The 20,101-nt window shown below is 42.1% G+C and overlaps 5 protein-coding genes across 5 annotated transcripts, besides 3 other annotated features; 3 read left to right on the top strand and 2 right to left on the bottom strand.

Annotated features, from left to right (window-relative positions):
• Nucleotides 1-309: 309 nt before the first annotated feature.
• Nucleotides 310-3,556, bottom strand: UA08_00178 (hypothetical protein; the record flags this gene model as incomplete). The annotated part of the gene is made up of 3 exons (XM_020259955.1): nt 310-477; nt 542-2,613; nt 2,665-3,556. The coding sequence occupies 3 exons, from the start codon at nt 3,554-3,556 to the stop codon at nt 310-312; spliced, it is 3,132 nt and encodes a 1,043-aa protein (XP_020124756.1).
• A 983-nt stretch (nt 3,557-4,539) lies between these two features.
• Nucleotides 4,540-7,173, top strand: UA08_00177 (hypothetical protein; the record flags this gene model as incomplete). The annotated part of the gene is made up of 4 exons (XM_020259954.1): nt 4,540-4,695; nt 4,757-5,252; nt 5,319-6,318; nt 6,510-7,173. 4 exons carry the CDS (start codon nt 4,540-4,542, stop codon nt 7,171-7,173), a joined length of 2,316 nt encoding a protein of 771 aa, XP_020124759.1.
• Nucleotides 7,174-7,395: 222 nt separating this feature from the next.
• UA08_00176 (Ribosome biogenesis protein ytm1) lies at nt 7,396-8,966 on the top strand (the record flags this gene model as incomplete). Its single annotated transcript, XM_020259953.1, has 2 exons — nt 7,396-7,516; nt 7,624-8,966. The coding sequence occupies 2 exons, from the start codon at nt 7,396-7,398 to the stop codon at nt 8,964-8,966; spliced, it is 1,464 nt and encodes a 487-aa protein (XP_020124760.1).
• A 270-nt stretch (nt 8,967-9,236) lies between these two features.
• Nucleotides 9,237-9,802, bottom strand: UA08_00175 (hypothetical protein; the record flags this gene model as incomplete). Its single annotated transcript, XM_020259952.1, has 4 exons — nt 9,237-9,281; nt 9,340-9,606; nt 9,715-9,729; nt 9,800-9,802. 4 exons carry the CDS (start codon nt 9,800-9,802, stop codon nt 9,237-9,239), a joined length of 330 nt encoding a protein of 109 aa, XP_020124757.1.
• A 269-nt stretch (nt 9,803-10,071) lies between these two features.
• UA08_00174 (Peptidyl-prolyl cis-trans isomerase B) lies at nt 10,072-11,127 on the top strand (the record flags this gene model as incomplete). Its single annotated transcript, XM_020259951.1, has 7 exons — nt 10,072-10,182; nt 10,255-10,332; nt 10,414-10,430; nt 10,502-10,605; nt 10,672-10,752; nt 10,819-10,882; nt 10,944-11,127. 7 exons carry the CDS (start codon nt 10,072-10,074, stop codon nt 11,125-11,127), a joined length of 639 nt encoding a protein of 212 aa, XP_020124758.1.
• Nucleotides 11,128-12,004: 877 nt separating this feature from the next.
• Nucleotides 12,005-12,876: a repeat region (Identified by RepeatMasker using a combination of RepBase library and repeat library created with RepeatScout).
• Nucleotides 12,865-13,529: a repeat region (Identified by RepeatMasker using a combination of RepBase library and repeat library created with RepeatScout).
• A 32-nt stretch (nt 13,530-13,561) lies between these two features.
• Nucleotides 13,562-20,079: a repeat region (Identified by RepeatMasker using a combination of RepBase library and repeat library created with RepeatScout).
• Between the last annotated feature and the right edge of the window lie 22 nt (nt 20,080-20,101).

Genomic DNA, 20,101 nt, shown 5'->3' with positions numbered 1-20,101 from the left:
GGCAGGTGCCACACTGCCATGCAAACCATGCAAACATCTAGCTTCTCCACGTGATTCTGATATTCTTTTAACCAGCGTTTCTTAAGTTCAACTTCATGACTAGAGATCTAGTTCTTTCACGCGAATCTTGCGCTGTCGAATTTTTTCAAGTCCAAAGAACACTAAGGCCAATCTATCTATCTATCCTTCGGGCTGCTTTGCCTGTCGACTTTCTCCTTGTTGGTTGATTGTTCTTTGAAGAAGGATGGCTATTTGTCAAAATATGTAGCAGTCTTGAGGACAAACTATTGGCTATCTAGATGAATTGAATCATTCGCCATCCTCTTCCTCACTTTCTGATTCGTCCTCATCCTCGTCCTCTTCGTCCTCTTCGTCGTCTTCCTCGCCATCAACTCTTAGACCGTAATCATCCTCAAATTCGTTCAAAGTCTTAACCGCAGGTTTGTAGCCAAAAGATACAAAACCATTGTTGATCGTCTGTAAATGCAGGCAGATGTTAGTATCTAGCTTTTAAATATAGGTTGGGACTGCCCAAACTCACCTCTTCCAGCACCGGTGCACATGTTACCACAAGATTCGAGGAATCAGGGTTAAAAAGTGGCAATATGATATCTTTCAGCGCGAGTTTGACATCATCAACTGTCGTCTCCCTGACTTTCTTCAAGATCTTTTCCTTGTAGTCGCTTGGTAGAAGGCGGACCACCTGGCGAATGAAACTGCCTTGGGCAGCGCTCGCCATGGTTGCTTGCTCATTTGCGAAACTGACCACTATGCTACTAATTGCACCTTCAAGCATCAAGGGATCAAACTCAACGGCACCTGTGAGGTGATCTTCAACGATCTTCTTGCTGGAGCTAAACGCTTTATGGGCGTTGGGAGAACGGTAAACATCAAAGTTGACCGATCCGAGATCGATATTATACCCGAAGTTGGTGCCATATGCAAGTCCGGTACCGCGGACGGCAACCCAAAGAGGGCCCTCAACAGCATTCATATAGGCTATGGCAACTAATAAGGAAGGCAGCGTTGGGTGGTCGTATGAGTCTAGCCCCTTCGCAGTAGCGTAAGCAAACGATGAATCAATCGTTGACATGGGAACCACATCGCACAGCTGGCCAATATTCTTTCCAGCCTCGCTAAGTTGAGCCCGTCTACTTGTAATAGGCTGTAAATTTTGCTTGGAATCAAGTCCCTCAACGAATGATTTCCACGAAGAAACCGGCGCATGCAGTTTCTTCAGGTCGGCGATAACAAGAACCCGAAAGTTGGAAAATTGAAACATACATTTTCGGATTTCTTCCATCTGAGAAATCACTATCTCTGGTTTGGTTGCCAGAAGCCGTTTGATACGCTTCAAATAACGAGCCTTTACAAGCGTACTGCGCGCTCGTACGATAGACTCCGGGGCATAATGAGTCATAACAAATACTGCAGCAAGCATATCATCGCCACTACGTTTTGCATCCGGAACGTCTGCAAGTAGTCGCGTGGTAATAGCTTTGAGCCTCTCAGCATCAAATACAGAGTTCCAGGTAAGTTCTTTCAACCACGTAATTGCAGTAGCATATTTTTCGACCTCGACTTGGAAAATGACCCGAAGCATCTCTGAATTTCCTAAATCCCGTGCTCCTTCCATCGAATACCCAACTGTATCTCTTTCAAGCTCAACGATAACCTGCTCAAAAGAAATCGTCTCCCCGTTCCTCTGAATAGGACTATTGAAGTAGGCTTCAGTGTATACTGCCAACAAAGGACGGAGCTGGACGGGCACCTTCCCTGCGGAAATGAGAAGAGACAACTGGACAAAATTGCTTTCAATGTGTTCAAAATGGATGAAAAGGGGTGCTTCCATTTTATCGGCATCGATCAAGGATTGTAGTTCATTATCGGGCCTGCCAGCTTTTAGTGCAGATCCAGACCTTGCCGTCGTTGTCGTGACGAAGTGTATTGAGTCTGTTGCCGGAACTTTAAACTGAGTCAAAAGTTCTGATGGAATGGGCTTATCATTCTCTGCCATAGAAGATTCCAGCTTTTCCTGCAGCACCTTGAGACCTTTCTCGCCAAGCTCTTCTCGTCGTGCTGCAACTCTTGCTTTTTCATCAGCTTTTAGCTTTTTTGAAAGTTTGCTTGATGGGACACCCAGAATGGATACGTGGTGAGCATCAGCAATCCACTTCTTGATGAAATCCTTCCACTGCTCTTCGGTCCACTTCTCCAACTCCTCGTACTCATTCAAAGTGGCGATATCAAGGAGTGTTGACCCATCTTTTTTACCGTACAGGAAATCAGAAATAACGTATTCGGCAAAGGATATAGCAGAACCCTCTGTTGAGAATTTCCAGCTTCGTTTCTGACGCTGAATACATTCAGATATGTATTTCATGTCAAGAGGCTGTTCCACAGCTTCGTGCAATATCTCAAAGAATCGCTTCTCAACTTCTTCCAGTTTTTCCGTTGCCACACTAGTTAGGGTGAAACGAATCTCGATATCTGGCCGATCATCAGTGGCAAAATATACTGCGCTTGCAACTTGCTCCTTCTCGACCAACGTGTTCTCCAGGATAGTAGCCGATGAGCCAGCCAGATATAAAAGTACGACGTTTAGCGCACCGCCTGGAAAAAGTAAGCAAAGATACTTGACAACTGAGCTTTCGTAATGCTTACCTTGGATTGAGTCTGTGCAATCTGGACCCAACAACCTAATCTCTATCTCCCCAGACGATTCATCTTCCTCGGGAAATTCTATCTTTTGCACAATGGACTCTTTGAGCGGTGGAGTTCGCTGGGACTCGACCCATGGACGCTTGAACGGGGCTTCCGGGCTTGGAATAATATCAAGGATTGTGCTCTCAAACGTATCTAGTTTTTCCAGCAAATCGCCGTGGTCTACCTCTCCAGTAATGATCAAGCAGAGGTTCTTTGGCTGATACATCTCACGATGGAAGGCCCGTATCCTATCTGCGGTGAGTGATCGAAGTTGTTCCATCATACCTCCGGTCTCATATCGAAATCCGACACCTTCTGGATAGAGCAAGCGTCGTGCTTTGAGGTCGATCAACTCGGTCTGGCTGTTCTGAAGACCTTGCATCTCCGAATACACGACACCTGCATCATTTCCTGTTCCGTCAATATGATGCACTTCTGTGTAGCAGCCAGCATCAGTCAGAGTCGGGGCAATGACATGCTCGAGGTAAATCGGGAGTATCTGCGAAAATCCCGCCCATCCAGCTGTATCAAGCGTATAGGCAGTGTGGTCCGTAGCTGTCCAGGCATTGGTATGGGAGTAGAACCTTGTAGCCAGTTTGTCGAGGAACCCCTTGTAGCGATAGTTGCGAGAGCCCATAAAGCACAGGTGCTCTAAGGTGTGTGGTGCGCCTGAATCGTCGTGGATCTCGGTTGCAAGGACAAAATAGCCAGCTACCTTAGGTCCTTTATGGTCAATGACCACGACTCTCATCCCTGTCCTTTGTGACTCATATTGGGTAAATTCATTGACGGAATACTCGGGCTTGAACTTTTGAAGCTGGCGAAAGTAGCCTTTTCCTGATGCCACCATATTGAGGGGAAGCTGCCAAGGTAGCGGTAAGGTTTGAAGGTAGCTCAGAAATAACAGAAGCTTGGGATTAAACCTTCTGTTGACTTAGTCAGTGATGATTACTTCGTGGCAGTGACGCATACATCAAGGATGATTTCAATGGGCTTGAAAGTGAGATCTTTGTGACTTGGCAGGGCAGTCTCCAGCAACATCTAGAACCACCCGATACCAGCTAGTACAATGCAAGAGCACACAAGTCAACTTTTGGTGAGAGAAGTTTAACGGTAACACAGTTGTAAGATATATGTACATATTCTTACGTGCAAAAGGGTATATTGATATATTGAAGCACCGCAGGGTCAAGAGGAGGGGTAACCAGTGTAGAAAATAATCACTAGGGCGATTTACTTACCGAGGAAGCAGAGAGATCAATCGATGGATGTTGAAGTAAGGCAGGCTTTGAATGGTGCTTTTTCAACAGGCAAAACATGCAACTCGTTGATCGGTGAAAGCGAAAGTAGGTTGAGCTCAGTCGCGGCTGGCGAGGAAGATACAAAATATAACTATGTAAAGTCAGTCTATGTCAGCACTCCCTCTGCGCCAATCCAATGAATTGCCGGAGAAAAGAGCCCAGCAACTCAGTGTACACAACAAGAAGGCCCTTACGAGAGAAAGAACTCCTTTTCTCTCCTTTAAGTCCAGAACTGACGTGGCAGGAGGTTTGTTGCGATGTTCGCACGGGTCTTTGACAATTTTGTGGGGGAGCCAAACGCCGCAGTGACGCCAAGTCACATGGCAAAGCCGCATCAATTCACTAGAGAGCTGTCCAAGCTGTCATCTTCACCGCTATCTTCGTCTCCCACAGCTTCAATTGGCTTCGCAATGACCACAAAATCTCCATAGTCGAATGTGCATCGCTCGTCTTCTCGTTGGAAAATCACTTGGCAGTTCATTCCCTCGATGCTGGTTTCGTCCTCTCTTTCGTCTCGGTGACGCCGTACACAATGCCCTCCGCAGTGACCAAGGACGATGTTGGCAGATCCCTGCTTGCATTCGTGGCTGATGGCAAGTACCCGGACTCCGAAGATGTTGTATCTACGGATTTCGCTCCTCATTTCCTTCCAAAAGGATTGCAAGATATTTCTCAGGCTCGCGCACTGGTAGAGGCAAGTCATCGCTGTACCCCGCGCTGACTATAACTAATGGTGATTGTGTTTGAAGGAAGAAATCAACGCTTTGAGTCAAGGCACAGCTTCGGATGTTGATGGGTGGATATCCCAAGCTCGCCAGCTACGTGCGGACATCGAGCGATCTCGAGAGACCGCACGAGATATTGTCGCCCAACACGAACGGACCCAACCACTGCAAGACAAAGTCAAGGATGCCTCGGCCAAGGTGCAGCTTATCACCAACGAACTTGCCTTCAATGAAGCGGTTACCGATGTTCTCGGAGAAGTCCAGAAGTTCTCTTCGCATATATTCAATAGTCACAAAGCTGTTGAAGAGGAGGACATTGATAATTCCATCACATCTCTTGAAGCCGCCGAAAGACTCTTAGAAAGCCACAATCTGATGAGATATACCAGCATTTCAAGTATTCTACGTGAAAGGGTCTCTTCTCTGCGCACGTCTATTGTCGATTTACTGCTGTCGTGCTGGGCGCGTCAGGTACGATTAAGCAAAAACGAATTTGAGGTTATCATCAACGATGAGTCTAGTAAGAAAATACAACACGCCCTCCCCCTGATAAAATTGCGATAGCTAGTCTTAACGATATTGTCAGAGCAACCTACATTATCAACTCTGGTCACATCATTATCTCGTCTCGGCATACTTGATTCCGTGAAAAGTTCGTTTCAGCATGGTGTATTGGAGAATATTATTCAACCGGTCCTCATGCCACGCACCCCCGGGAAAAGCCGTGAAATTTCAGTTGGAGACCATGGCATTCGGGTAGGGGAGCCATTACCTTCATCGATACCTGAAGTTCTCACCCGCCTGGTTTCCATCCTACGTTATTTGCGAGAGAAACTACCAGGCTCCGTTGTGGAGTCTGCAGCAGAGGCTATCATACCGCAAATATCGGTTATATTCAGTGAGTCATGGTTAACCCCAACGATTCCGCTGAATTTGGACAGTATACGGGATTTCGAGGACACATTGGTGCGTGTAAACGAGTTCTCTAAGACAATAGAAACATTTGGGTGGCATGGCCAAGAGCAACTTGTTTCATGGGTTAATCATTTCCCTCGGCTGTGGCTTACTCGCCGCAGAGTAGACTCTTTGGATCAAGTCCGTGGAATCCTTGTCCAGAGTCAAGGCAGTACGAAGGAAGTCGAGAGGGTCGAGAAAGAGGTTGTGACAAATAAAGATGATGTCCTCCTAGAGACCGGTATAACGGAGGACTGGGATGCTAATTGGGGCAATGAAAGTGAAGAGGAGGAATCCACCAAAACCAGTGCTCCTCAAGAATCTAAAGGAGATGACTTCGATGCTTGGGGGCTCGAAGAGGAGCTGGATGATGCAGAAAAAGCAGCTGATGAGGATGAGAATGACGATGATGCTTGGGGTTGGGGCGAGGAGGCTGATGAAGAGTGTACTCCTGACAAGCCGGAAGCTTTTAGCGAAGTTAAAAGTCAGGGAAAAGACCTTCCAGCAGAGAAGGGTTTGGCAGCCAGGGAAATCACATTGACAGAGCGCTACACGATTACAGATATTCCGGACTCAGTCACTGCTCTGCTCGCACAGCAGATTTCAGATTCTGAATCCTTATCAAAGCCAGAGTAAGCCCTTCCGCAAAGGTCTTACGGTACTCCTGACTAACCCTGTGAAGATTTTCCGCTAGTCGCGTTGCCGCCTCAGGAAACGGCCTGTTAGCGCTCCCGACCTTAATTATAGCCATGTTTAAAGCAATAGCTCCATCCTTCTACTCGTTGAAATTGAATGCCGGGAACATTTACTTATACAACGATAGCCTTTACCTTGCTGAGAAGGTCCGCAGCCTAGTGGAAGAGCATCAACTCACAAGACTGGCAGCGGACATCGAAGGCTTGGAACGATTCGGCAAACTATCTTATAGCAAGGAAATGCAAACACAACGAATTATTATCACGGACTTGCTTGATGGAAGCCAAGGCTTCGCTCGTTGCTCGGAGCAGCCATTTCTGAGAGAATGCGAGAATGCGGTGGATGCAACAGTTGACAGGATTCGTAGCGTCTTCAAAGAGTGGCAGCCGATCCTATCGCACTCGGCGCTTCTCCAAGCAATGGGATCTCTCATGTCTTCGGTTATCAACAAAGTGATTGTTGACATTGAAGACCTATCCGACATATCAGAGGCAGAATCTCAAACATTAATTGCTCTTTGCAATAGACTCTCCACGCTGGAAGACATATTCATTCCCAAAACGGACGTTGGCGCGACTTCTATGGCAGCCGTCTACGTTCGAAGCTGGTTGAAGTTCCAGTATTTGATAAACATACTCGAGAGCTCGTTAGCGGACATCAGGTTCCTATGGACAGAAGGAGAATTGCGCCTGGAGTTCTCCGCTGAGGAAGTAATAGAGTTGATCACAGCTCTTTTTGCAGAGTCTGACCATCGGCGGAAGACGATATCTGAGATCAGGCGAACACGTTAGTGAATATTATATGAGAGTGTATATAATGAAGTCGCAGCCACAAAATATATAAAAAGCAGCAAGCCATGTACAGTAAATGATCCCATCCAAGAAGCGGGCACATGTGGGGCTATGCGCAAAGTGCCGTTTCGGTTGCCGTAATTTTTTTGATTCTTGCCTCAAGCGTTTGAAGGCTCAGTTCCGCTCAATCTGATATCCAGTGCTTTTCACTTTTGCAGAAACATGGATGTAGAAGCTGCTTCGTCGTCGCAGGCAAGCCAACGACAGGTGCGCTTGCATCTTACTACCAGGGACGGTGATATCGCTCTACCTGATGGCACTGGCCCAATCCTTGTGCCTACTGGTAAGTATTTATGCCTGACATTTTTTTCTTCTTTTTAAAATATAAAATGGCGTTACGTCGTAGGTTTCTGCTGTGTTTTTACTGACTTCTTTCTCTGTGTTCATCAGGCCTGCGAAGATATGCGCTGTCTACTTTGGTGAACAACCTACTTAGCAATGAGAAACCGATTCCCCTCGAGTTCTTGGTCAACGGGACATATCTACGAACCTCAATTGACGAGTACCTGACCGCAAACGGTATATCCGCGGAGACGACACTTGAAGTTGAATATGTGCGAGCCCTGATACCGCCATTACATATTGCATCCTTTTTGCATGATGATTGGGTGAGCTCGGTTGACGTTCTGTCGGCGACGTCTCTTACAGGTGGAGCGAGCGTGTCGGCTGGACAGGAAAGGATTTTGTCTGGCAGCTATGATGGTATTTTAAGGATGTGGAACATGTCATCCCAGACTATTGCTGTCTCGCCAGATGCTTCTGAAGGTGGCCATACGGCTTCTATCAAAGCATCAAAAATAATTTCCCCTACGCAACTTGCCTCAGCGGGGCTTGATAGAACGGTTCGACTATGGAAATACACCGAAGATGAGGACGGGTCTGCAGGCCGCATTACCCCCCAACTTGAACTGTATGGACATAAGTCGGGCGTGGATTCTCTTTCTGTACATGCGCCTTCAAATCGAATGCTATCTGCATCAGCAGATCACACTGTCGGGTTTTGGTCGACTCGGAAATCAGATGCGCCTACTGCCCCCGCAGAACTATTACCCTCAAATGCATCAAGGAGTTCAAAACGGCGCAAATTAAACTCTTCCGTTACCGTACCTCAACGCGGTCCACTTGCACTTTTGTCCTCTCACACTGGCCCTGTTTCCGCGGCGATTTTCGATGCAAAGGACTCCACAGTTGGGTATTCCACGTCTTGGGACCATTCACTTCGTACTTGGGATCTAGTCACATCAGCTCTCGTTGACACTCGCACTACTTCGCATTCACTCCTATCCCTTGAACATCTTCCTGAACTACACCTTTTGGCGGCTGGTACATCCGCCCGGCATATCACACTCATAGACCCGCGAGCCTCTGCGACGTCCGTCTCTGTCATGACCCTACGCGGACATACCAATGCTGTCGTTACCCTCGCCCGTGATCCGCATAGTACATATGGACTCATTAGTGGCAGTCATGATGGCACATGCCGCATTTGGGATGTCAGGTCTACAAAGACGGATACGGATGGCATTGTTGGCAGAGACATATATTGCATACCACGCAAAAGCCTAGAGGAATCCGGTAAGGAGGGCTCAAAGCGAATAGGTGGAGACGGAATTAAGGTGTTTGGGGTATGCTGGGATAATTCCGTGGGCATTGTGAGCGCCGGTGAAGACAAGAGAATACAAATCAATCGTGGAGAAGGCGTTTTACAAGCGGAGCCGCCAAAAACCAATTAGTATGGCGGTTCGGGACCTGAAATTTTGAACATATAGAAAGAAAAGTTATGGATGGTTGGCGTCTTTTTCTATCTTCAAGCTTTACGTTTTCATCAAACAAGAAATCATTCTTCTCTTCTAGTAGGTATTTTACAATCAATACATGATTACTGTACAAATCTCATTTCAACTGAAAATAAATAACGCCCTTTTCCCGTGCTTTATAAATGGATAGAGTGTCGCCAAAGTATATGTGATGCGGAGAAAAGACATGCGAGAGAGATAAGGGCATCAAAGTCTCCTTTCTGCCGAATTGAGTTTGTATGCCGTTTTAATCTTACAAGCCACAAGTCAGTTTGAGAAGAGACAAAATCAATAGAAAAAGTCGACGTACCTGGTTGCGAGTATTCTGTCCTCTCACAGGCAAACCTAATGCATGCCTCCTTCCACGATAAGTACCCGTATCCCTCAACCGCTTAATATCATCAAGGACCTGGCGACGCAGGTCATTTTCAATCTTCATTTCGGACAACGCAGCTGTAATATCGAGGACCTGCGGGTTTGCCAAATCGCCGATTTTCGCTGTCGGGTGGATGTGGTAGCGGGCCATGAGGCGGGAGGAGACATTGGGACCGATGCCAAAGAAAGTCTCGAGAGATTTCTAGAACGTTGTCAGAACTGCTTATATGTCCTGAGTATCGTGGATAGAGGGAGGGAGGGAGTGTGTATATCGGCTTGCCTTGACGAGATTCCGCTCAGGAAAATTTACTCCCAGGATGAAAACCTATAGATTGTTAGCCAGACATAACTTGGAATGCTCTTTTCCCGACAAAGATAGTGTATGTGTGACTCACCATTATGCTGTAGCAAGAAGAATGCGTGCTGTTTTCCGTGTGCAACAGCGACCGTCATCATATAATTCACCTGGAAAGATGATCTCGCGCAAGACGGAACAAAGTATTTCCGACGCAGTGTGAAATGCGGCCAATCAGGGCTGTCCAATTGCGGCTTGGCGGGTCTCTCCGCATGTAAGCTGGCCTTTAAAACGACCTCACTACTTCCCGTATTAAGGAGAAGGTAGTCGAGACTCCAACTCCAATTATACAGATCCTATTTCCTAGCAAACATGCATTTCAAAAGCTTACTTTTCTCTTTTCTTCTGGTCTTGACACTCGGCTTCGGCCTCCTCTCACAGGCCAAGGAAGCTACACCCCGCGGGCCAAAGATCACGAACAAGGTGCGAAACAACGATTGAGCATTAGCATTTGCGTCGCCTGTTATAAATGCTGACTTGATCCGATGGTAATAGGTTTACTTCGATATCGAGCAGGATGGACAACCACTAGGCCGTATTGTCTTTGGTCTGTACGGAAAGACTGTTCCCAAGGTGAGTACTAGACATAGTTAACTAGCTGTCTTCCATTATCAATGAATAACGGAGCCCATGCTTACTTAACTTTTGATATAGACTGCTGAGAACTTCCGGTATGTGTACTTTTGATCGATCTCTCTTGAGTATTACGGCGTTTTGTCTTACTGAGGAATCGACATTTCAGCGCTCTTGCTACTGGCGAGCAGGGGTTTGGCTACGAAGGCTCAACTTTCCACCGTGTCATCAAAAACTTTATGATTCAGGGTGGTGACTTCACCAATCATGATGGTAAGGGCTCTAGGGCGAACACCAGGGTCATCATCTGTTACAGGCAGTAGTGCTCAATTCTTGCAGGTACCGGTGGCAAGTCCATCTACGGTCAAAAGTTCGCCGATGAGAACTTCAAGCTTCGTCACACAAAGAAGGGTCTCCTGAGTAAGATGCTACTGTTTCCGCCGGTCTTTGCTGTGTATCAAGGAAGCTGATATGTAAGTCTTTTAGGCATGGCCAACGCCGGAAAGGACACCAACGGATCCCAGTTTTTCATCACTACCGTTGTCACAAGGTTCGCATGGCACATCTCATTGCCTTGATTACCTATAGCTAATTACAGTTTCCTTACGCAGCTGGCTCGACGGCCGTCATGTTGTCTTCGGCGAGGTCTTGGAGGGCTACGATGTTGTGGAGAAAATTGAAAACACCCCTACCAAGAAGGGCATCGACCGACCTCTACAGGAAGTCCGCATCGCCAAGAGCGGAGAGCTAGCGGTGGAACCGGAACCTGCTGAAGGTAGCCATGAAGAGCTCTAAAAATCAATCCCTTTCAGAGATATTGTCTTTTATTCGTTTTACTGAGGTTGCTGCATTGGAATCGCTGATTTCTTGCTCGTCTTTTCTTATAAGATATAACGCAACCGGCCGTTGAAGAAGGTGCCGACGCCAATCTGCCGACAGAATCGTTGAAATCAACCGATCACTCACCAATAACACCTCAACAGCTCCTCGTTCAACAATTAGACAAGAGTAGATCGATTTCAGCTTTTTCGTGGATTGTGATTGTTGTGATTGTTCTTTTTGTCGTGTACATGTCTCGGAGAAGAAGATCTGACAAAGTGGACGAGAAATATGGCGCGTAGTTACACTGCAGCTTAGAAATCAAGGCAGATGAGTATGTCTATCATCACGTTGGTGCCCGCCTTCCTTAGCAAGTATTACAGCCCTTTCTTTGGGGGCTGCTTTGTTCTCTTATCACCTCTAAAGCGGCTAAGTGAAGAAAAAAATAACTACAACTTGGCCGAAGGGTAGGTAGATCGGGTTCGCTGTCGCAAATAGTAAAATTATACGGGGGAGGTGGACTGACACTCTTGTTAAGCTTAATGCCACTTTTCCTGGGTCAGCATTATCTTATTCCTTGGAAGTTGTCGACTGCCGAAAAAAGAATAACCTAGAGAATCTAGTTACAGGGGGGTGGGGGTTTTCCTTCACTTTCAAAGTGAAGCAAAAAGTATACGACAAGGGCAAGATTCGAACTTGCGCACCCGAAGGTACTAGATTAGCTATTCTAGTCTAGCGCATTAGACCACTCTGCCACCTTGCCTATATTCTGGTTTAATGAATAATACTCTATGTGCAATAGAAGCGAGCTAGAGCCGGCCCGAAGCTTACGTAATGGGTTCGGTCTATATGTTAACGTAATCCACCCCCGAACCGCCACCACCACCGACCCACCACTTCCGCTGAAAAACGCGCTCTATATTAATTTTAACCCGAAATTTCAACCTGAAATAATAATTATATATAAAAAGTTAATTACTAGTACAATTAGGGCATTGAGGTCTTCTATGTCTGAAAATTCCACACTCACTACATTGAAATTGGCGGCGTATATGTGGTTAAGAGGCTAGAAGCTCTGGCTCAGCTAGAGTAGTAGTAGTAACTTAAAATACTTCAACTAGTTAATTTATAAGCGTCTAGACTTCCTCTCTAGTAATTTTTTACTCATAAGTTATTTATTTTATAAATTTTTAATGCTTTTGCTTTTCTTTCTTATTTATAGCTTATAAATTGTGAACTTCCTTCTATATAATAAGAAGCTTATTAATACTAGTCTTATAAGCTTTTAATATATAGCTAATTATTTTATTAATAACCTCAGATAAGCTCCATATATACTAATTGATTCGCCACTTAATTGTACTTAATTGCTGTTTAAATTAATATAGGTTTTAAGACATTTAAAGGCAAGAGGATTAGGAATCACTAGATAGATAAGAAGATAGTATTAAGATCTTTAATTAGATAATAAGTTGTTAATAAACTTAATCTAGATCTAATAGCACTAATCTAGTTGCTTTAAAGCTATTCCAAATAGTCTTAGCTTTATATGTCATTATATAGGTCTTTGGAAATACAGTAAGAAAGTTGATTTTATTAATATAATTAAAGCCAAGTCTCATCCGCTACTTAATAAGCTTTTCATATTATTGCTTTAGAACTGCAAAATAGCTAACATCAAAAGGCTATAAGAGATGTAAAGAATATGAAGGCATATAGATTAGATGTCGGAAACTTCGGTTAATTACCGTCGAGTATAGCTAGGATAGCTATTAACGGGCGAAGTTAATAGGCTTCTAAGGTCGAAAGGTCTCGGTAGACGAAAGAAATAAGAATAAGACTATGAATATCCTGATCAATAGAAGATCGTATACTTAAGTTATCACAGTTAATTCAAGACAATAGAAGAAAACTAAATACATGGTAAATAAGCGTCCTTATATAGCTTTCCTCCATCATAGCCTTTATAGAAATCCTCTGATTCCTCTGATCCGTAGATCATAGCCATCATAGAAATCCTCTAATTCCTCTGATCCATAGATTATAGCCATTATAGAAATCCTCTGATTCCTCTAATGCCCTAACCCTAAGGCTTTGCGGGTAATCCTTTGTTCCAGTATGCATTAGTCCCATAGTGACTAACCTGATCCATTGGCTATAATGTTCTGATTCTCTGACAATCCCCTCCTCTGAAGGCTGGCGTCTCAACAGCTCAATAAATAGCTTATATCCTCTAAAGTGTAGATAACTAATCCTAACTCCCTAAATATTCCAAATGTGCGATCTTGTGGCTTCGCACTAATCATATCTTTAAAAAAAACAATCTCAAAGAACTCTCTTCTTTCGTGTATTAAACAATTTGGCGTCATTTATTATTTCCTATATAACCAGTATAGTAACTTAAGAAAAACTTGCATCAAAGCGGAGTTCTTTAAACGTTATAACGAGTGTATTCGTGCAAATAATTGTTGTTATGTCGACATGCCTGTGTCTAAGGTGGCATAGAAGTACCTTTCCAAAGCCCAGGAGTGTCTTCAAGAGGAAGAAGAGTAAGCCTTGGTTAAAATTCTTCATTTGCGGAAACAGCAAAAATTATTAAAAAAACAGGCTGGTGAATTCCTCTAAAAGGATATAAAGGACGTCAAAGAGTTGGAAAGATTAGAGAAAGCGGAAGAAGAGGCAAAAATAAAACAAGTGAAAAAACAACAAGAGACTAACGAGCTTCTGGCTGCTATTTTTACTTTATAAAACAACAACCTTGTCCTCAATACTAACTTTGATCCTTCTATCTTTCTCGACCATACTTCTGTCTCCATTCCTGAATCTTCTCGGGGCAATTCAAGTGCCTAACAGATTTCCATGTATCTTCTTCAGGTCTGTATCCCTTCCATCTCATAAGGTAGTAGATGTGTCCTTTTTCTAACTTGCGCTGCAGTATTCTTTTGACTTTGTATTCTTCGTCATCTGCTGCTTTATCTTCGTTCATTGAGTTGATTATTAGTTCTAATAATAAGATATGAAATACCAGATATATTCACATTCTTGTTGGTAGCTGGAGTTTATAATTATCATTGGCGAGTTTTTCTTTAATAATGAACGGTCCAAATTTAACTATGTCAAATTTATCACTTAGTCTTGTGCTTTTGACGTTAAAACCTTTCAATCCTAGCATTTATTATAGAAGGTAAACTCTCTCCTCTTTTTTGAGTGCTAACACATCCTCACGCTTCTTATCGTAATATTTCTTCATTCTCATTTCTGCCCATTTAATATCTTTTAATAGATTGCTATACATCAATTACATATGTGTTGCTTAGATGTTTACTTTATTTAATGCTCCTTCTCATTTAATGTTTTTCTAACTTATCCTTAGAATTCTTCCTAGGTTAGCGAAATGCGGTACTTGTCCTGTTAATATATTTATAGCATTGTTCATTGCAAACTAAGCAATTAATAGCAATTCTATCCAATTATCTTAGTTCCAATCCAAGTAATGTCTTAGATATTATTCAACTACTTAAATCATTCATTCAGTCTAGCCATCAGTCTATTAATAATATGCGGTTAATAGATTGTATTCTATTCCACAATTTTTTATAATTGTCTGCTAAAATTTAAACGTGAATAACTTATCTCTGTTAGATATGATTTTACTTAGTAATCCGAATATTATAAACATTTCTTGTAACATCAGTGTTGCGCATTATTATGCCATTAAATTCTTTGATGTTGGCTTTAGGATAACATATTTTGTAAGCTTATCCATAATAACAATAGCTTCAGTGTACGTGATTCCTGAAATAGGATCTTTCGACTCTGGTAAGCCTTGTATAAAATCCATTGTGATCTTCTGCCATGCTTTCATTGATGTTTCTGGAATCTGTATTTTTCCATAGGGTCAATGGTTGATTGGTTTATTGCGATTGCAACTATTGCATTTCTTGATATAATCTTCAACCAATTTTCTCATTCTTAGAAAGTAATATGTTCGTTATATCTTTTCTACTGTTCGGTTGATTCCATGATGTCCTTCGATTGGCAAGTCATGGTTTATTTGAATGACTTCTGTAATCATTGAAAATGGTACCAATATTAATCCTCTCCAAATGGCTAATCTGTTCTCAATTACTACTTCATCATTGTGTAGTGCTGTCTGCAGTATTTTATTGTTCCTAGTAGCTTCTACCATCTTTTTATGAAAACCTTTGCTTTCTATCATAATGGTTGTCGCTAGTATTGCCTTGTCATTATAGCAGATTCTATCTTCATCTTCCACTAGTATATTTGTTCATAGCTGTTGTATTCTAATTATATAATCTGCTCTTCTGCTTAATGTGTTAGCAATAATATTTTCTTTTTCTTTGATATACTCAATTCAAAACTTGAACCTTGATAGGTACTCTAACCATTTAACTTGTCTGCTGATAAGCTCTTTTATTATTATAAAGTACTTCAGATTATGATGATTGCTTTTTACAACTATTTCTTCTTTAACTCCTTACAAGTAGTGTCTCCATTACTTAAATACTTCAACTACTACAAATAGTTCTCTATTATGAACATCATAGTTCCTTTCTGTAATAGTAAATTGCCTAGAGTAGAAGGCGATGGATCTTAATTTTCCATTATCTCCTAATTGTTCCAAAACAATTCCTAATACATATCCTAATGCATCTGGTCAAATCATATTCAGTTTTTCCAGATTATGAAGCATAAGAATTGGTGCTTCTCTAACTAATTCCTTGACTTTCTCAAATGCTTGCTATTGTCATTCTGTCCAATTGAATTCTTGATCTTTTCTTAATAATTCTGTGATTGGTCGTGTTGTTTCTGCGTAATTCTTCAAGTATCTTCGGACATATCCTGTTGCGCCTAGAAACTGCTGTATTTCGTTGACGTTTGTTGGGATAGGCCAGTCGAGTATTGCGTCTTTCTTTTCTGGTTGGATCTTCAATCCTTCTGGCGTATAAACCATTCCTAAGTAATTGACGGTTGTAGTGTCGAACTCACACTTTTTGATCTTGAGCGTCAATCCTTCGTTCATGAGTGCTGTCATGACTAGTCGTACGTGTTCTTCATGTTCTTCCGGGTTTTGTGAGTATACAATGATATCATCAAAGTAGACTGCAACAAATTTGTTCAAGTATTTCCATAGAACATGTGTCATATATCATGCAAATTGTGCCAGTAGATTTTTCAAACCTATTAGTGCAACTACCCATTCAAACAGTCCTTTATCCATAAGGAATGCTATTTTCTAAATGTTATCTTCAGCCATTCGTAGGTTATAATAACCCCATTGAATGTCAAAGACTATCATGATCTTTGCTCCCTGTAAGAGATCTCTCTTCTGTTCCTGATGAGGCGCCTTATTTGCATTATCTACTGTTCCATTATTCAGTGCTCTATAGTCAATAACCATTTATTTAGTCATATCTTTCTTGTTAACAAACATCGATCATGCTGATACTTTTCCGTATCCCAGTCGTATATACATTGCTTCATAAAACTTGTCAGTAAACTCATTCTTGAGTTCTAGTTCATCTCTTGATTTGTGGTATTGCTTGACTGAGAGTAGCGTAAATCCTTCTTTTAGTTCAATTCATACTTCAAATTCTTTGTCGTGTGTTGGTAATCGCCATTCTTTTTTCACAAATAGTTCAATAAACTCATAATATTTTTTAGGCAACTTTGCTAGTACTTCTGCAAGTTCCTTTTTATATAATTCTTTCGGTTTCGGTTTTATCTTCTATGTTCTTTCTGTAATTCTCATTTTTTCGACTGTTTGTGCTTGTCGGATCGTCCTAATCTCCTTCGTTCCATTGCTCTTGATTCATATTTCATTTTCATCACTCAAGTCTCTCTGACCGTTTTGTGGCTTTCCTGTGTTTCGTGCTTTATTTCCTTTGTTAATATATTCAATATCTTCAGCAAACATCACCTTCCGTTCCTGTTCTTTTACCTTCCATGCTGACCTTTCAGCTTCCAGTAGCGTACTGAGGATTTTCCCTAATTCCTCACATAGCTATGCAATTTCTTCAATACTCTTTTTGATCATTTATGTATTCAGCTTTGTCTTATCAACAATCACTATTCCTTTTGTCCAGTCAATTATTGGATTTTGCGTTCATAATCATGCCATTCCAAATACAACATCATAATATTCTTTTAATACTGGTGCGATGTCGAGCATAACTATTATGGCATATTGTCCTAATTTCACAACAATATTTAGTGCCTGTCTCTTATAGTTTTGACTGATTGTTTCTCCACTAATAGAGATGATTGTTGTCTATTTATTAATCTAGATCATAGACAGTCCTGCTTTTTTCATAAATTCTTCTCCAATATAATTATAGACTGCTCCTAAATCTAACAAGATTCTTGCATCTTTTCTATTGATCTTTGCTAGTATCATCACTATTTGACTGACTACTTTCTATTTTATAGTTATTACAATAAGTTCAGTCATGATTATGTGCCTTTCCTGGTATCTTTGTTAATATTTAAAATATTCTTCAACACTATAATAATACTGTTTGTGTGGTCCTTCTGCCTCGCATTTGGTGATTGTGATGTCATCATGATAGGGGTATGCGGGTTCTTGATAGACACACTGATATTCTATCCATTCCTGTGGACATTTAAGTCTTGATTCTTCAATTACTTCTGGGATTCTTGGAAACCATCCTTTTTGTTCTTTTTCCGCAAGATGCATTTCATATGATGAGTCATAACACATTGTCTAATATACTTCCTAATGCAAATTTCCTCCTAGTGCTAGATAGTGATGACAAGAGCAATTCCTCATATGTCCAGTCATTCCATTGCAAAAGCGTCGTCCTCGCTCGTGCGATATATGTTCGTACATGTTCGCTAGGGGTGCATGCATTCGTCCATGTCGTTGGCACACATGATATGTCCATTCTTTACAGTGTTTGCATTCTTCGATGTGATCTTTCCATTTCTTTTGAGACCTCTCCCAGCAAGTTGCGTTTGCCGACGTGCAACTACACCGGTCATTCTCTTGAGGCCAAGTAGCATCGTCCCATGCTTCTTTTGGTTTTTCCTCAACAGGGTTTTCATCTGATTCTCGGTACAGGTCCTCATGAGTTATCGTCGTTGGCCCATCGTCCTGCAACGTTGGTTGAGTATAAAGCGACTCTTCCAATGGGGATTTTGCTCGAGTATCTTCTATACCAAAGTCTTCTGCGTCAATTTCTTCTGAATCGGCGTCTTTACTGCATTCTTCTGATGAGTCTTTCGTATTTTCGAGGTGATGTACGAGAAATGCCTGGCCGATTGATTCTTCCCCCGAATCGTAAGGTTGGCGTCCCTTCCTTGTATCGGTGCTAACTCGTCTTGCTTGTTCAACACTCCTTCTGAGGCTGAATCTCTTCTGTCTTTTACCTTTCTTGCTTAGGTCGCTAAGCATTTCTTTCAGTTGTTCTAGAGCCTTCTGCTCTTCGATTTATCGTATCCATTCTGCTTAGATTCGTTCGTAGTTCATTATCCATTCTAATCGTCATTCTTCGTTTTCAACTGATTGCTTCAAATCTTCATTGGAATCGATCTCGTCGTCAGCTATTCCGTCAGCTTCGCTGTTATCAATTGAAACCAGTGGAATCATTGTTGCGACTTGCTCCTTCGAACCTAAAGTGGCCGGTTTCTGGTTCTTTCTTGGCTTTCGGCATTGGTTCGCAAAATAACCTAGTTTTCCACAATTAAAACAAGCTTTGTTTCTTCTCAATTTATCTTTTTCTTCTTTAGACAAGGTTACATTTAATTACATTATTGTATCTCCATCCTTGTCTTTAGTTCGTTTCTGATATAAGTTTGCTTTGTTTCTTCTGAATTCTCCCTTTTCCATTCATCAGGTGTAGATGGTTAAATCAATCTGGGATGCTGCTTTTATCATTGCTTGAAATGTTTCAGGTCATGATGTCATCATTGAGATTTAGTCTTTAACGTTGTCTTTTAGTCCTTCATAAAACTGGTCTCTGAATCCTTGATCGTTCCATAATAGTCCTCCTGATGTCTGCAAGAATTTCGAAATGTATTCTTCAACTAAGGTTTATTATTTAACATGTCGTATCTTATTAACGGCTTCGATTTCCTCATTGACGGTTCCCCATAACTGGTTAAGTTTTTCTTCATAGTACCAGTAACTAGAAAACATTGCGATTGTCTCAGGGTTTCTTTGTTCTTCATTGCCATTTGCGCGATACCAGTCGGTGATGTATAGAGCAAACCACTTCATGGCCTCTCCATCGAGAAAGCTTGATGCTGCTAGTACTTTGTCGGACTCACTCACAATTCGTTCACTATTGTGCATAAAATAGAGTCGTATCTGAGCAAGGTACACCTTAAGGGTTCCACGTTCTCCCTTGAACAGAGTTACTGTTCTAATCTTAATTTCTCAAGGTGTTTGGCTTGTTCTTCCTTTATTATTAACCACTGCTCGTTCCAGTTCTTCAATGCGTTGCAATAACGCTGCTATATCCCTATCATTAGTAGTCGTGGTATTCCCACTGCTAGTGTTAGTAGTTCGCGAGTTGGGACTTGGAGTTGCTAGAACTAGGGTTTGAGATGCCATCGTTACTTATCCTTAAGACTTCTCTTTTGACTGAGGGTCTTGAATTATCAGAAACTTCGGTTAATTACCGTCAAGTATAGCTAGGATAGCTATTAACGGGCGAAGTTAATAGGCTTCTAAGGTCGAAAGGTCTCGGTAGACGAAAGAAATAAGAATAAGACTATGAATATCCTGATCAATAGAAGATCGTATACTCAAGTTATCACAGTTAATTCAAGACGATAGAAGAAAACTAAATACATGGTAAATGAGCGTCCTTATATAGCTTTCCTCCATCATAGCCTTCATAGAAATCCTCTGATTCCTCTGATCCGTAGATCATAGCCATCATAGAAATCCTCTGATTCCTCTGAT

This window comes from Talaromyces atroroseus (assembly GCF_001907595.1).
Source record: "Talaromyces atroroseus strain IBT 11181 chromosome Unknown scaffold_0, whole genome shotgun sequence".
Taxonomy (NCBI): domain Eukaryota; kingdom Fungi; phylum Ascomycota; class Eurotiomycetes; order Eurotiales; family Trichocomaceae; genus Talaromyces; species Talaromyces atroroseus.
The sequence above is the reverse complement of the archived record's forward strand: the minus strand, read 5'-3'. Positions and strand labels throughout refer to the sequence as shown.